Here is a 17371-nt window from a genome sequence, read left to right on the forward strand (position 1 = left end):
TGTGAGACTGGAATCCAATAAAGAATTGTGTCCAGTTTGCCTTGTTATCAATCAGACCTCCTGATACTTAATTTCATGACATTCCATAGATTAAAGTCTAAATGATTAAGGTTCCCACCTCTTCAGAGCTGTAGCTGCAACCCTTTTGTCAAACCAGGAATGTAATAACTATGGCTAAAAAGGCAAAAGTAACAATTTGTAGAGGGTACAAGACCCTTGCTAAAACTAGATAATCTTTCCCCACCTTCAGGATAAAAATTTTGACAGAATGTGTGGATGTGCATATGTGTGTGTAAGTGCACGTGTGTAATGGCTTATGTGCAAGTACTCGGGTGTGTGTAGACAGACAGAGATTTTAAGCTAGCCTTTTCTGATTCTCCATAGGTTGCAGTATACACTTTGAAAGGTATCTATCCAGCTCGCTGTAACTGCTTTTATTGGTCCCTATCCCAATCAGGTCATTGTCAACCATGTTTATTGAATGAAATATGACCCCCATCTCCATTCCAACCACATTTGTTTAGACTAGAGGTGGTCATATGATCCAAAGGGACCAATCATATTTTCTCTCATGGCTAACTGTACTTATCATTCTGCTTTTTGTGTTTATGCCCTTTGCCATATGACTTTGTAGGACCTCCCACTAGAGGGTGAGTATATTTTCTCTCCCTATCAATGTCAGACTCAGCCCTGTGACTTGCCCAGGGAATGCCAGAGGATACAGGAGACTGTCTAGTGGGAACTGGGGCATGTAAATGGCAGTTTGTTGTGGAAGAAGGCTGAACTCATCTTTTCTCTTTTTCTGACTTGCCCTTTTGCTTAAACTTATTTGTGGCTTTTTTCTTTCATTGAGGTGAAGTTCACATAACATAAAATTAACCAGTTTAAAGTGAACAAGTCAGGGGCATTTAGTACATTCACAATATTTTGCAACCACCACCTCTATCTAATTCCAAAATATTTTGATCGTCCCCAAATAGAACCCTGTATCCAAGAAGCAGTGTTTCCTGATTTCCCCCTTCTCTACCCAGATCCTGGCAACCACCAGTCTTTTCGTTTTTATGGATTTACCTATTGCTCTTGACTGAATTGTGTCTCCCTCCCTCCAATTTCATATGTTAGAGCCCTAACGCCTCATGTGACTGTATTTGAAATAGGGCCTTTACAGAGGTGAACAGGGTGAAATGAAGTCAAAAGAATGAAGCCTTGATCTGACAGAATTGGTGCCCTTATAAAAAGATAAAAAGACTCCAGAGCTCTCTCTGCCATGTGAGGGTGAGGTGAGAAGGTGACCATCTGTAAACTAGGAAAATGGCCCACTGTAAGTCCCATTGGAACCCAACCATGCTGGTACCTTGTCTTAGATTTCTAGGCTCCATGGTAAGAAAATAAATTTCTGCTGTTTAAAACATTCAATCTATGGTATTTTGCAATAGCCTCTTAAATACACTTTACTCCGGATATTCGTATAAATACAGTCATACAATATAGATCTTTGTCCCTTTTCTTTATTTAGCATGTTTTCAGAGTTCCTCCATGCTGCAGTATGCATCACTACATCATTCTTGTTAAGACTGGGTAATGTTCTAGTGTATGGATACCACTTTTTAAAATCTATTCTTCTGTTGAAGGATATTTGTGTTAGTTTTCTTTTTTTTCTCCCCACCTTTTGGCTATTGCGAATAGTGCTGCTATAAACATTTGAGTACAGGTATTTGAGTATTTGTTTTCAATTCTTTGGGGAATATATCTAAGGGTGGAATTGCTGGCTCATATGGTAATTCTCAGAACACTGAAATTTTGGTGCTCAGATTTTTCAGAGCTATTTCCTGATTCCCACACAGAAATTCTCCCTTGAATTCCATAAGAAACTCTTAGAATACTTTCAACAAATTCCTTTTGCGGCTGTAGCTAGACAATTCTTGCTTCGGCAATGAATTAAAGCTTAGAGAACCTAAACTAATAGACAACAAAATTTCTACATTTTGGTCAAAATATTATAAGAAAACAGGCTCAAAACTCCCCTTTTGAAGTCTGTCACAGGGGTGGTAAATCCCCTGAAGATATTAATCAAGTCAGGTGACTATGTTGGGAAGACCCTGGAATCTGACTTGACTGTGTAACTGTTGCTTAGATTGCTGTTGCTATGTTGCTAAGTCGCTCAGTCGTGTCCAACTCAGCGCGACCCCATAGACGGCAGCCCACTAGGTTCCTCTGTCCCTGGGATTCTCCAGGCAAGAATACTGGAGTGGGTTGCCACTTCCTTCTCCAGTGCATGAAAGTGAAAAGTGAAAGTGAAGTCGCTCAGTCATGTCCGACTCTTAGCAACCCCATGGACTGCAGCCCACCAGGCTCCTCCATCCATGGGATTTTCCAGGCAAGAGTACTGGAGTGGGGTGCCATTGCCTTCTCTGTTGCTTAGATTACCACGTACCTTTGCGACCAGGCAGCATAGGACCTTGCATTTAGAGCATATTCCAGTTCAAAACGACTTCGTAGAGCTGCCACATGGCTCCGGCCAGGCCCTCCGCGGTTCACCAGACAATCAGAAGAAGAGGAAGGTGAGAGAGACCCGCTGCTGTTACTTGAAGCAGGAGACATCAGCTGAATGAAGGAGGGGCCATTTCAATCATTTAATAAATCCAACAGGCTTAAAAGCATAGTATTATAAAATGTAGATTTATTTTAGCTTTCTATTCTAGGATTTCTCATATTTTAATTTCTATTCAGCTCAGCTTGCTTCAGGCCTTTCCTTTCAGCTTCTGATGGCAACACTTGGCTAGCTTAATTTACTTTTTTTGACCCAGTTATATGCTGAGAACTGACCCATAAAACTTACGCTTTTCTTTCTCAAAACACAGTAGGCTCAAGTCAGATTCATAAAACAGATAGAAGATCATTATTCAATGGTTAAAAGATTCTCTACATTTTCACTATAGTGATAAGATTCATGGGAGAGTTCCTTAAAATTGGAACTTATGATTATTCCCTTCTTACATGAAATGATTCCCTTTACATGAACTGAATTTACACACTTTTCCAAGGATACATCCATTTCATAAAATGAAGGATGCTTTAATTTCCAGCAAGGATGAGGACTAAATAGAGTTAATGTAGAGAGTTTTGAAAAATAATTACACATAGCTAAGTGGACCATGAACTTTCAGATATTCAAGGTGGTTTTAGAAATGCAGAGGAACCAGAGATCAAATTGCCAACATCTGCCAGATTATCAAAAAAGCAAGAGAGTTGCAGAAAAATATCTATTTTTGCTTTATTGACTATGCCAAAGCCTTTGGCTGTGTGGATCACAACAAACTGTGGAAAATTCTGAAAGAGATGGGAATACCAGACCACCAGACCTGCCTCTTGAGAAACCTATATGCAGGTCAGGAAGCAACAGTTAGAACTGGACATGGAACAGACTGGTTTCAAATAGGAAAAGGAGTACATCAAGGCTGTATATTGTCACCCTGCTTATTTAACTTATATGCAGAGTATATCATGAGAAACGTTGGGCTGGAAGAAGCACAAGCTGCAATCAAGATTGCCGGGAGAAATATTAATAACCTCAGATATGCAGAGGACACCACTCTTATTGGCAGAAAGTGAAAAGGAACTAAAAAGCCTCTTGAAAGTGAAAGAGGAGAGTGAAAAAGTTGGCCTAAAGTTCAACATTCAGAAAAGTAAGATCATGGCATTGGTCCCATCACTTCATGGGAAATAGATGGGGAAACAGTGGAAACAGTGTCAGACTTTATTTTGGGGGGCTCCAAAATCACTGCAGATGGTGTTGCAGCCATGAAATTAGAAGACGCTTACTCCTTGGAACGAAAGTTATGAACGACCTAGATAGCATATTAAAAAGCAGAGATATTACTTTGCAAACAAAGGTCTGTCTAGTCAAGGCTATGGTTTTTCCAGTAGTCATGTATGGATGTGAGAGTTGGACTGTGAAGAAAGCTGAGCACCGAAGAATTGATGCTTTTGAACTGTGGTGTTGGAGAAGACTCTTGAGAGTCCCTTGAACTGCAAAGAGATCCAACCAGTCCATTTTAAAGGAGATCAGTCCTGGATGATCATTGGAAGCACTGATGCTGAGGCTGAAACTCCAATACTTTGGCCACCTCATGAGAAGAGTTGACTCACTGGGAAAGACCTGGATCCTGGGAGGGATTGGGGGCAGGAGGAGAAGGGGACGACAGAGGATGAGATGGCTGGATGGCATCACTGACTTGATGCACATGAGTTGGTGTGAACTCCGGGAGTTGGTGATGGACAGGGAGGCCTGGCGTGCTGCGATTCATGGAGTCGCAAAGAGTCAGACACTACTGAGAGACTGAACTGAACTGAAGTACAGTTAGAAAATAGAAGAGTGTGAGGGAAGAAAATGAGAAAGAGAAAACAAAAAATAATAGTTTTCTTGAATTTTTTAATAAACTTGCTGTTTACACACTCTGTGGTTGTGGTTTAGCTGCTAAGTCATGTCTAATTCTTGCAACCCCCTGGACTGTAGCCCACCAGGCTCCTGGATCCATGAGATTTTCCAGGCAAGAATACTGGAGTGGGTTGCCATTTCCTTCTCTAGGGGATCTTCCTGATCTAGGGATTGAACCCTGGTCTCCTGCACTGCAGGCAGATTCTTTACTATCAGAGAAGCACTATCAGAGCAGAACATTAATTCTTTGATATAATAATTTCATGAGACAGTAGATTTTTATTTAAAAAATAATATATGTAAATTTTAGGCTCTTCAAGTAGACAAGACATTTCTCAGTAAAGAATCATGCAATGTTGAAATGAACCTTCAGACTTTCCAATGATTTAGTCTCATCCTTGTCATCCTTACGCAGTCTGATGGGGTATCTACTACATCCAGATCCATTCATTTATCTTAGGATGGCTCTGACCATTGGAAAGTTTCCTCCTCATAATTAACCACATCTACTACTGGACTTCATTTCCATCTGTTGGCCCACAGAGAACTAGGCCAATCCCTTTCCTATATGATATAGTTCTTCAGATGTTTATAAACAGCTGTTGACTCATCCTAATTTTGCCTTGTCCAGGATAAGCATCTTTGATTCCTCTAATTGGTTGTCGATCCATTCTCCATTCTGATTTCTATTCCTTAAAATTTGTGTTCCAGTTTTAATAATCCCTTTATAAGAATATGTGCTCAGTCACTCAGCTATGTCCAACTCTTTGTGACACCATGAACTGTAGCATGCCAGGCTCCTCTGTCCATGGCATTATCCCAGCAAGAATACTGGAGTGGGTTGCCATTTCCTCCTCCATTGTAAGGATATATGTTGGGTACTATTTTGTTTGGCCATCTCAGAAGAGAGAGGAACGATCACATTCTTTATTCTGATGTAAGACAGATATTTCATATTCTAACTCCCCCAAGGTTTATTATCCACTAATCATGGTGCTCCAAAACCATTATCTCCATTGTTTGATGCTTCTGCTGTTGTTTCCTTGACTCTAGTGCATGATGATATATTTATTCCTGTTAAACTTATTCTTGTTATATATGTCCTACTACTTTATCTTCCAAAATACTCTAGAATCCTGCTTTCAAATATTTGTTCTGTCTCAACTTTATTATATCTGCAACTGTGATGAGCAGAGAGACTTCTTGACCAAGATCTGAACCACTGACCAAAAGTTGAAGAGTAGAGAACGGAGCCTTATGGAACTCCACAAGTTAAATCCCATAAAGATGATCCTAGTCCATTATTTAGTGCAACCCACTCCAGCAACTTCTCTTTGCATATAGCCTGTAGTTACTCATCTTCTCTACTAGGGGAGACTGTGCTAAGAGGCTTGGTCAGTTTAGTACATCCTACCATTATCTCTGTTTCTGGAAATCACTCTCTAATCTAACTGGATATACCCCATGCTTGGCACAACCTTGCTCTTTCAAACACAAAGGTTCAAAGTGAGAGGATACTTGAAACTGAAGCCTTAAAAGTGCTTCTCAACATCCCAGGCCTCTGGTAGATGCTCTTGTTTGTAGGGGCTACTGTAGCCCTACCAAATATGCCTTTACTTCTCTCTAGTTTGTATGTTTCAGGATTGAAGAGAAGGGAAAGGAAGCTTTATGTCTAAGACCAAAGTTTCATTCCATAGGAAAAACTTTCTCTTTATAAATCCCGGTAAAGAGTCATGAAATAGAGACACTCCCTGCAGGCTGTAGTTGCAGACCTGGGGCACTTCTACAAAAGATTGCATTCAGATCACTCTTGGCTAAAATTTTTAAAAAAGAAAACTTTTGTTGGATGGTTTCACTCTGGGATTTAGTTGTGCAATCTCAGATTGATGCTGTCTTTCTTCATTTTTGCCTCTACACTTCATACACTCATTTATACATGAGCCTGTATGTGTAATGTCCATCTTCCTCTCTTGTAGCACTTACCTGCATTGGGGAATATATTATTATTTTTGAATTAGTGCTGATGTTCCAGTTCCCTTGACTATTTTCAAATGCTATCTCCTGAACAGGTGTATAGAAGATTAAGGCAATTATAGAGAAAATTAAAGCAAACAGCTCCTTAATATTAAGGAAAGAAAATTCCATTAGCCTCATTACCAACACATATCTCTTTATGCAACCTATGTGTGGTACACAAGCAATGCCTCCCGATTAACTTAACATGCTAATTTTAGTAACAATTTTTTTCTGTTCTTACTGAACATAAATGGACAATGGCTTAATGTTTTAGCTTACATTTCATTGTATGTAAGAATTTTTGTATAGAAAAAATTGATTTAAATCATCTTCTAACATTTTTGTTATATTTTTAAAATTTTTACTTATCAATTTTTTAAATTATGCATTTGCTTGCCTGATCATTTCTTGGAAGAGCCCAAATTCACTCTGAATTTGCCTTTGTCCCTATAGATGCAGTTATTAGAACTTAAGTGACAGGGTAAAAATATGAATGGAGTTATGGACACTCACACTTATATTCTTTCCATAAGTACCAGCAACATCCATCCCCCAAGAATTCTGTGTATCCACGCCTTTTTAATGGACATATTTCAGAAGGTAAATTTCTTACCTCAATGTTGCAGAGACACTCTTCTAACTTGGTAACAACTTCAGAAAATTCAGGTCTTCCCTGTAAATAAAGAAAAGACTTTTTTCCCCCAAAGAATAAAAGAGAGGCAGCTCTCTTTGGATTTTAAAATTTAGTATTTGCATGTATAAAGAATGAGATTAACCATCAAGTATATTTTTATTTAAAATACACTTGTATTGAAGTGTTAATTGAATGTTCATTTGCTGTTCAGGGAGGAATGTTGAGTCTCCCTCTGATAAGAGTTTTAAGTCAGCATTTGCAACTACATTCAGATAATGGAATAGTGGAAAAGCTTTAATTAGCTTTGCATGCTTTTAAATGGCAGGTTTTCCTCTTCAAAATGAAAGAATAAAAGTGAATACTAAAAACTATTAACTATCTCTGTGCCTTATAATACACTGTACAATGTGTCTGTAAGAAAAGTACTGCTACAGCTAATTTTATAATTAGGTTCACTTTTGAAAATAGCATCTCAGATTCAAAACTATGATCAATAGCAACCCCACGACTATGCCCTACTTTAGAGGTTAAGATAAGCTTTTTATCTTCAAAAAGTGTCATTAAAGGTATTGTCTACTATGAATCTTCCTGCCAGATGAGTTTGGTTAAATAAACAGTTCTTGTATTCTGATTATATTGTAAGCTTTGTTCTAGTTGCTAGGGATATATAAGCGAGTATAGATCTGGGGGAAAAATTCTTGGGATTTTAGAAAATGTCGGTCTCTTTGGAAGAAATTATATGCCTCCTTTTGTCAGGTCCTAAGGACTACATAACCTATCATTTCTCCCTTTATGAAACTTTCACTGCCAGGAGGTGGATAGCCCAATTTAACATTCAGGTGCTGTAACCAACTAATTTAGATTCTTAGTAGAGCAATTTCTCCCTTAATATCTAGCCCTCTCCTGAGGACACTGCCTCCCCGGAGCTCTCCAAGAGGAAGCTGTTTTCTCTTACATGTTCCTGTACCTCCAGGAGTGTGCGGGTGATGGTGGGGTAAGCAGGGGTCTGTGTCTTTCCCACTGACTTTGCAAATTCCGAATGGTTTCTCCTTGAAAAGGTACCAGTTTATCAAGCTTTTCCACAGAGCCACTCTCCTTTGGTCAAAGATTTTGCATCTGGCTCACTGTTATGTTCTCTAGCATGACTCTCAGGGTTTTTATTATCCAAGCAGATAATCACAAAGGTGACCCCTGACTTCCGGGTTCCTTTGTCTCCTCTTCTTCGATGATCTTATCCTCTACCTTCCCTTAGTTAATTAGCTTGCTGGTCACTCATACCCTAGACTCATTCCTAGCGATGCTTGCAACTTCTCCGAGCTATTCCACCTCACACTTTCCACCAGATCACTCTCAGGGCTCTGCCTCCTTCCTATCTAGCTCACTTTTTCCAGAAGCCTGACTCCAACAAACTTTGACCACATAAATCATCTCACCACTTAAGAAAACCCTGCTTTTTATTGTGATGATTTTCAAATATACCCTAAAGCAGAAGAAAACAGTGCAATAAACCAATATCCATGTGTGTATATATATATATATAGTGTGTGTGTGTGTTTATTACTCAGCCTTAAAACCCTTATTCTTGCCAATATTGCTCTATCTTCTATCTATCATCTAATCTGTCTCCCCTACTTTCTGTTCCTGTTACCATCTTTTCACTGTCACAGGGTCACCACATTTCCTCCCTGATTTAGCTTGGATTTCATTGACAATCACTCCCTTCCACACAGCCTCAACTCCCTTGCCCTACTGTGTAATTGTACACAATTGGAAAAATCCTAGTCTTGATTAAATCATCCTGATAGGTCTTATTTCAAAATTATGACCCTCTAATCGGAAGTGACCCTTAGTACTGCTCAGAGAGCCTAGCTCATTCTGTTTAACACTCTATGTGGCTATTTTGCACCTTCTCTTTCCTCAAACCTTCAGCGACCAATGCAAAGAAATAGAGGAAAACAACAGAATGGGAAAGACTAGAGATCTCTTCAAGAAAATCAGAGATACCAAGGGAACATTTCATGAAAAGATGGGCTCGATAAAGGACAGAAATGGTATGGACCTAACAGAAGCAGAAGATATTAAGAAGAGACGGCAAGAATACACAGAAGAACTGTACAAAAAAGATCTTCACGACCCAGATAATCACGATGGTGTGATCACTGACCTAGAGCCAGACATCCTGGAATGTGAAGTCAAGTGGGCCTTAGAAAGCATTACTACAAACAAAGCTAGTGGAGGTGATGGAATTCCAGTTGAGCTATTCCAAATCCTGAAAGATGATGCTGTGAAAGTGCTGCACTCAATATGCCAGCAAATTTGGAAAACTCAGCAGTGGCCACAGGACTGGAAAAGGTCAGTTTCCAATCCCAAAGAAAGGCAATGCCAAAGACTGCTCAAACTACCGCACAATTGCACTCATCTCACATGCTAGTAAAGTAATGCTTAAAATTCTCCAAGCCAGGCTTCAGCAATATGTGAACTGTGAACTTCCTGATGTTCAAGCTGGTGTTAGAAAAGGCAGAGGAACCAGAGATCAAATTGCCAACACTCGCTGGATCATGGAAAAAGCAAGAGGATTCCAGAAAAACATCTATTTCTGCTTTATTGACTATGCCAAAGCCTTTGACTGTGTGGATCACAATAAACTGTGGCAAATTCTGAAAGAGATGGGAATACCAGACCACCTGACCTGCCTCTTGAGAAATTTGTATGCAGATCAGGAAGCAACAGTTAGAACTGGACATGGAACAACAGACTGGTTCCAAATAGGAAAAGGAGTTCGTCAAGGCTGTATATTGTCACCCTGCTTATTTAACTTATATGCTGAGTACATCATGAGAAATGCTGGGCTGGAAGAAGCACAAGCTGGAATCAAGGTTGCCGGGAGAAATATCAATGACCTCAGATATGCAGATGACACCACCCTTATGGCAGAAAGTGAAGAGGAACCAAAAAGCCTCTTGATGAAAGTGAAAGTGGAGAGTGAAAAAGTTGGCTTAAAGCTCAAAATTCAGAAAATGAAGATCATGGCATCCGGTCCCATCACTTCATGGCCAATAGATGGGGAAACAGTGGAAACAGTGTCAGACTTTATTTTTCTGGGCTCCAAAATCACTGCAGATGGTGACTGCAGCCATGAAATTAAAAGATGCTTACTCCTTGGAAGGAAAGTTATGACCAACCTAGATAGCATATTCAAAAGCAGAGACATTACTTTGCCAACAAAGGTCCATCTAGTCAAGGCTATGGTTTTTCCTGTGGTCATGTATGGATGTGAGAGTTGGACTGTGAAGAAGGCTGAGCACCGAAGAATTGATGCTTTTGAACTGTGGTGTTGGAGAAGACTCTTGAGAGTCCCTTGGACTGCAAGGAGATCCAACCAGTCCATTCTGAAAGAGATCAGCCCCGGGATTTCTTTGGAAGGAATGATGCTAAAGCTGAAACTCCAGTACTTTGGCCACCTCATGCGAAAAGTTGACTCATTGGAAAAGACTTTGATGCTGGGAGGGATTGGGGGCAGGAGGAGAAGGGGACAACAGAGGATGAGATGGCTGGATGGCATCACTGACTCGATGGATGTGAGTCTGGGTGAACTCGAGGAGTTGGTGATGGACAGGGAGGCCTGGCGTGCTGCGATTCATGGGGTTGCAAAGAGTCAGACACGACTGAGCGACTGAACTGAACTGAACTGACTGATAGCTCCTACTACTATTTCAACCACCTACCTATGTCTAAATTCACATAATCTGCCTTCACTTCTTTTTCTATAGATGAACTTTGCCTGATTCTATCTAAGGGCAGTTCCTTCACTGTGTGCTAGACCTTATCCCTGCTAATCTACTCAAGGACATTGCTCTAAGGATAATTCTTCCTTCTGTTTTTTGCATCACTTCACAGGTGGCTCAGTGGTCAAAAGAATCTGCCTGCCAATGCAGGAGACACAAGAGATGAAAGTTTGATCCCTGTGTTGGGAAGATCCCCTGGAGTAGGAAATGGCAAACCCCTCCAGTATTCTTGCCTGAAAAATCCCATTGTCAGAGGAGCCTGGCAGGTTACAGTCCATGGGGTTGCAAAGAGTTGGAAACAACTGAGCACACATAAAGTTGTCTAACAAATCATCAAAAATGCCATGGTTTAAAATAATGCCAACTTATTAGCTCACAGTTTCTGTGGGTCAGAGTTTAGTATAGGTTAACTGGGTCCTTTGCTCTGGGCCTCAACAGCTTAAAATTATGGCATCAGTGCACTCTGTGAATATCATCTGAGTCTTTTCCCAGCTTGCTGGTACAGGAAGAACTCATTTCCTTGTGGATGTATGACTCAGGTCCTTATTTTCTTGCCAACTGTTGTTCAGCGGTGACTGTCAGCTTCCAGATGATGCCCACAGCTCCCTGCCACACAGCCCCTCTAAGCAGTTCACAACATATCCATTTGCTTTCTTTCTGGCCAGCAAGGACGTGTGTCTCTAAACTTCGCCCCCTGTAACCAACTGAAGAAAAATTCTTTGCTTTTAAAGGGGTCATTTGAGTAGGTCACACCTACCCAGGATAATCTTTGTTTTGCCATATTAGAAAACATAATTACGTGCTTAATTGTTCATCATATGCATAGATTCTGCTCACACTCAAATGAAGGGAGTTATTCCTGGCATGTATACCAGGGGGTAGAAATCTTGAGGGGGCAACCTAAAATCCTCTTTATTAAATGTTAGCACTAAAAATGGGGGGGAAATCCTGGAAGAAAAGGGTCTGGGAGAGGGAGCCCCATTATTTGGATTTGCATGCATGCATGCTAAGTCTCTTCAGTCGTGTCCAACTCTTTGCGACCCCATGGGCTGTAGCATGCCAGGCTCCATTTGTCCATGGGATTCTCCAGGCAAGAATACTGGAGTGTGTTGCTATTACCTCCTCCAGGGGATCTTTCCTACCCAGGATTGAAACCCTGCCTCTTATGTCTCCTGCACTGGCAGGTGTGTTCTTTACCACTATGGCTACCTGGGAAGACCATTTGTATATAGACTCTGCCTAATTCTCTGGCTGACCTCTGAAACACATATGCATAGGGCAGACTCTAAGCAGTCCAGGGAGGCTAAAAGAAGGGAACTTGGATCTTCTGCTCAGTGCAGAACATTGTTCTTACTATTTTTTGAGTCTAGAATTATCTAACTCTTATTCTCTGCCTTATTCTTTGCCCTCTTCAAGTCCAACTTACAAGATACATCTTTTTTGAAAGTATCCAAGGACTTCACAAAATAATTTTTCACTTTCACTTCAGTCAATTCAGTTGCTCAGTCACGTCTGACTATTTGTGACCCCCATGGACTGCAGCACTCCAGATTTCCCTGTCCCTAACCAACACCTGGAGCTTACTCAAATTCATGTCCTTAGAGTTGGTGATGCCATCCAACCATCTCATCCTCTGTTGTCCCATTCTCCTCCTGCCTTCAATCTTTCCCAGCATCATGGTCTTTTCCAACGAGTCAGTTCTTCACATCAGCTAGCCAAATTATTGGAGATTTTGCTTCAGCATCAGTCTTTCCAATGAACATTCAAGACTGATTTCCTTTAGGATGGACTGGTTGGATCTCCTTGCAGTCCAAGGGACTCTCAAGAGTCTTCTCCAACACCACAATTCAAAAGCTTCAATTCTTCTGGGCTCAGCTTTCTTTACAGTCCAAGTGTCACATCCATACATGACTACTGGAAAAACCATAGCTTTGACTAGATGCACCTTTGTTGGCAAACTAATATCTCTGCTTTTTAACTTGCTGTCTAGGTTGGTCATAGCTTTTCTTCCAAGGAACAAGCATCTTTTAATTTCATGGCTGCAGTCACCATTTGCAGTGATTTTTGAGGCCCCCAAGATAAAGTCTTTCACTGTTTCCACTGTTTCCCCGTCTATTTGCCATGAGGTGATGGGACCGGATGCCATGATCTTAGTTTTCTAAATGTTGAGCTTTAAGCCAACTTTTTCACTCTCCTCTTTCACTTTCATCAAGAGGCTCTTTAGGTCTTTGCTTTCTGCCATAATGGTGGTGTCACCTGCATATCTGAGCTTATTGATATTTCTCCTGGAAATCTTGATTCCAGCTTGTGCTTCATCCAGCCCAGCATTTCTCACGATGTACTTTGCATATAAGTTAAATAAGCGGGGTGACAATATACATCCTTGACATACTCCTTTCCCTATTTGGAACCAGTCTGTTGTTTCATGTCCAATTCTAACTGTTGCTTCTTGACCAATACAGATTTCCCAGGAGGCAACTCAGGTGGTCTGGTGTTCCCATCTCTTGAAGAATTTTCCACAGTTTGTTGTGATGCACACAGTCAAAGGCCTGAGGTAGTCAATAAAGCAGAAATAAATGTTTTTTTGGAACTGTCTTACTTTTTCAATGATCCAGTGGATGTTGGCAATTTGATCTCTGGTTCCTCTGCCTTTTCTAAATCCAGCTTGAACATCTAGAAATTCATGGTTCACGCTTTGTTGGAGCCTGGCTTGGAGAATTTTGAGCATTATTTTGCTCATGTGTGGTAGTTTGAGCATTCTTTGGCATTGCTTTTCTTTGGGATTGGAGTGAAAAACTGACCTTTACCAGTCCTGTGGCCAGTGCTGAGCTTTCCAAATTTGCTGGCATACTGAATGTAGCACTTTCACAGCGTCATCTTTTAGGATTCGAAATAGCTCAACTGGAATTTCATCACCTTCACTTGCTTTGTTCGTAGTGATGCTTCCTAAGGCCCACTTGACTTCACATTCCAGGATGTCTGGCTCTAAGAGTGAGTGATCACACCACTGTGGTTATCTGGGTCATGAAGATCTTTTTTGTATGGTTCTTCTGTGTATTCTTGCCACCTCTTCTTAATATCTTCTGCTTCTGTTAGGTCCTAACAGAGAACATTCACGCCCTTGTTTGCATGAATTGTTCCCTTGGTATCTCTAATTTTCTTGAAAATATCTCTGTCTTTCCTGTTCTATTGTTTTCTTCTATTTCTTTGCACTGATCACTGAAGAAGGTGTTTTTCTCTCTCCTTCTTTGGAACTCTGCATTCAAATGCGTATATCTTTCACTTAGATTTTTTCGCTTTCACTTAGATTTTTAAAAGTCTTTCTTGTGTTAAAACTGGATATTTACATGTATATATCACTAGCTGAAACATGATTTGAGGGTAAGCAAAGGTCTGTTTACTCCTGTATACCTAGCATGTTCCATTGCACAGAACAGCTTAATTGACCTTAAATTTGTTACATTAAATTGCATCATGATAATAAAAAGAATTATACAGAATCTGACTACCTCTTATCCTTACCATCATCTTTTGCTAGTATTATTATAATTTTGTTCTAGCTGCTTTTGCTGCTTCTAATCTCTGCCTATTAAAAAAAGTGTGTTCTCAACATGGTAGCCAATCCAAAGCTACCATCATACTCAATAGTGAAATATTGAAAGATTTTCCTTTTAAGGTTAGGAATAAGACAAGGATGCCCACTCTCATCAATATAGTATTGGAAGTTCTAGTCATATACATTAGTCAAGAAAAAGAAGTAAAAGGCATCCTACTTGGAAAGGAGAAAGTAAGTACAACTCATTATATGTGGATGACTTGATGTAGAAAACCCTAAAGACTCCACCAAAAAACTCTTAGAACTAACAAACAAATGCAGTAAAGTTGCAGGATATAAAAATCAATATACAAAATCTTGTTTTGCTTTTATGCTATTAACAAGCTATCAGAAAGAGAAATAAAGAAAATTATCTCCTTTATAATTACATCAAAAAGAATGAAATACCTAGGAGTGTACTTAACCAAGGAAGTGAAAGACCTGTACACTGAAAACTATACGATACTGAAGAAAGAAATGGAAGACAGAAATAAATGGAAAGATGTTCTATGCTCATGGAGAGGAAGAATTAATAATGTTGAAATATCCATACTACTTAAGGCAATGTAAAACTATACTAGAAATGAAGTAATGCCACTCAAAAAGCCTCCAGTTACTCTCATTTTATATCGATTAAAAAAAACAGAGTCCTTGCTTTCCTCTCTAGGCCATGCACAACCTGTCCCTGCTACTTCCTGGCCTCCGCATCCTCTTGTACACCAGATCACGCTGACCTTCTGAGAAAAGAGCATACCATGCCTTCAGGGATTTTGTCTTTTTCATTCTTTCCACCTGGACAGACCAGAGCTATTACCTTTTCCAGGTCTTTGTTCAAATGTTACTTTTTTTTCTTGTCTACCATTATCGTCCTTTATTCCATACAACTTAAACCATTAGATGAATTAATACATATTAATACATATTGCATACTTTTGGTCTGTTGTTTACATCCCTTCCTAGCAATACTGGAGTGGGTTGCCATTTCCTTCTCCAGGGCATCTTCCTGACCCAGGGATCAAACCTGCATCCCTTGCATCTCCTACATTGGTAGACAGGTTCTTTACCACTAGAGCTACCTGGGACTGTCCAATAAGGGGAGGGATTTATCATTGATTATTCTATCCCTATTGCCTTGAGGAGTGGCTGGTGAACAGAAGGTGTTCAATAAATACTTGAAAGTATGATAGAATCACTAGTTTTAAATTTTATTTACATTTTATTTTCAAACTGTCTTTTTGTATGGTAGAGGATTTTTATTATAATTTCCTTTACTTTCTTTATTTTAACCAGTCAGGAAATGCATTATAAATGAATAGCCTTTTCTTGAACATTAAATCCAAATGACATTACTCTTTCATTGGAGGACTAAAAAAGTATCAAAATAATGGTAAAATATGGTATAACTTCATGGCAAATAGACAGGGAAACAATGGAAACAGTGACAGACTTTATTTTCTTTTGCTCCAAAAATCACTGCAGATGTTGACTGTAGCCATGAAATTAAAAGATGCTTGCTTCTTGGAAGAAAAACTATGACAAACCTAGACAGCATATTGAAAAGCAGAGACATTACTTTGCTGACAAAGGTCTGTATAGTCAAAGCTATGATTTTTCCAGAGGTCTTGTATGGATGTGAGAGTAGGACCATAAAGAAGGCTGAGCACTGAGGGATGGTATGGGGAGGGAGGTGGGAGGGGGGGTTCAGGATGGGGAACACGTATACGCCCATGGCGAATTTGTGTTGATGTGTGGCAGAACCAATACAATATTGTAAAGTAATTAGCCTCCAATTAAAATAAATAAATTTAAATTAAAAAAAAAGAATTGATGCTTTCAAACTGTGGTGTTGGAGAAGACTCTTGAGAGTCGTTTGGATGGCAAGGAGATCAAAGCAGTTAATCTTAAAGGAAATCAACCCTGAATATTTGTTTGAAGGACTGATGCTGAAGCTCCAATACTTTGGCCACTTGATGTGAAGAGCTAACTCATTGGAAAAGACCCTGATGCTGGGAAAGATTGAAGGTAGGAGGAGAAGGGGACAACAGAGGACAAGATTGTTGGATGGCATCACCAACTCAATGGACATTAGTTTGAGCAAGCTCTGGGAGATGGCGAAAGATAGGGAAGCCAGCATGCTGCAGACCATGGGATCCCGAGTCGGACATGACTGAGCAACTGAACAACAAATGATACTTACTAGACACTTAACATTTTATCAAACTCATAAAACTCTGTAATGTTGGCATTTATTATTTCTATTTTAAACATGAAAAGGAGAAAAATTAGAAAAATAATTTATCTAAGATAGTATAGTCAATAAATAGGAGAACTGAATTCAAAGGTAGGTGGAGCTTGTGATCTTAATGCTCCTTCATTCTCCCTCTCTATGTGTGGCATCTATAGCTATAAAGAATAATTTAGTTGTAATTATGTAAGATTCAATGCCTAAGATTAGCTTCTACGTACTAGAAAGAACAATGGATTTAGAATGAAAAGACTTGATGTTAAATACGTAATGGCTCTGTGACCTTGGATGGTTTATTAACCATTCTGAGCTTCAGTTTTCTTGGCCACAAATTGAGTTGCCAAATTAAAAGAATTAAATCAGGTAATGTATTTACAAAATCTCAACAAACTATCAAGTAACTTAATTTTTTAATAATCTATACTAATAGGTGTGCCTTAGATGTGATTTCTCTGAACTTATGGTCAAATGCTTTAAGAGTTCTGTTTGTTTGTTTATTGTGGGAATTAGCAAACACCCTCTTCCAACAACACAAAAGAAGACTACATATGGATATCACAAGTTGGCCAACACCAAAATCAGATTGATTATATTCTTTACAGCCAAAGATGGACTCTATATAGTCAGCAAAAATAAGACTGGGAGCTGAGGGTGGCTC

The 17371-nt window shown here is 39.6% G+C and overlaps 1 protein-coding gene across 5 annotated transcripts in view; it reads right to left on the bottom strand.

The window, feature by feature from the left end:
* TNNI3K (TNNI3 interacting kinase) overlaps nt 1-17371 on the bottom strand; it is a 351063-nt gene that overhangs the window by 64236 nt on the left and 269456 nt on the right. For 3 of the 5 annotated variants that reach the window (XM_061411580.1, XM_061411581.1, XM_061411579.1), the window contains 2 exons: nt 7068-7127; nt 2435-2604 (listed from right to left, as the gene is read on the bottom strand). In XM_061411580.1, coding sequence (XP_061267564.1) covers nt 2435-2604; nt 7068-7127 — 230 coding nt within the window. The remainder of the gene's footprint in view (nt 1-2434; nt 2605-7067; nt 7128-17371) is intronic. The other 2 variants (XM_061411584.1, XM_061411583.1) reach the window with 1 other exon arrangement.

This window comes from Bos javanicus, chromosome 3, assembly GCF_032452875.1.
Source record: "Bos javanicus breed banteng chromosome 3, ARS-OSU_banteng_1.0, whole genome shotgun sequence".
NCBI lineage: Eukaryota > Metazoa > Chordata > Mammalia > Artiodactyla > Bovidae > Bos > Bos javanicus.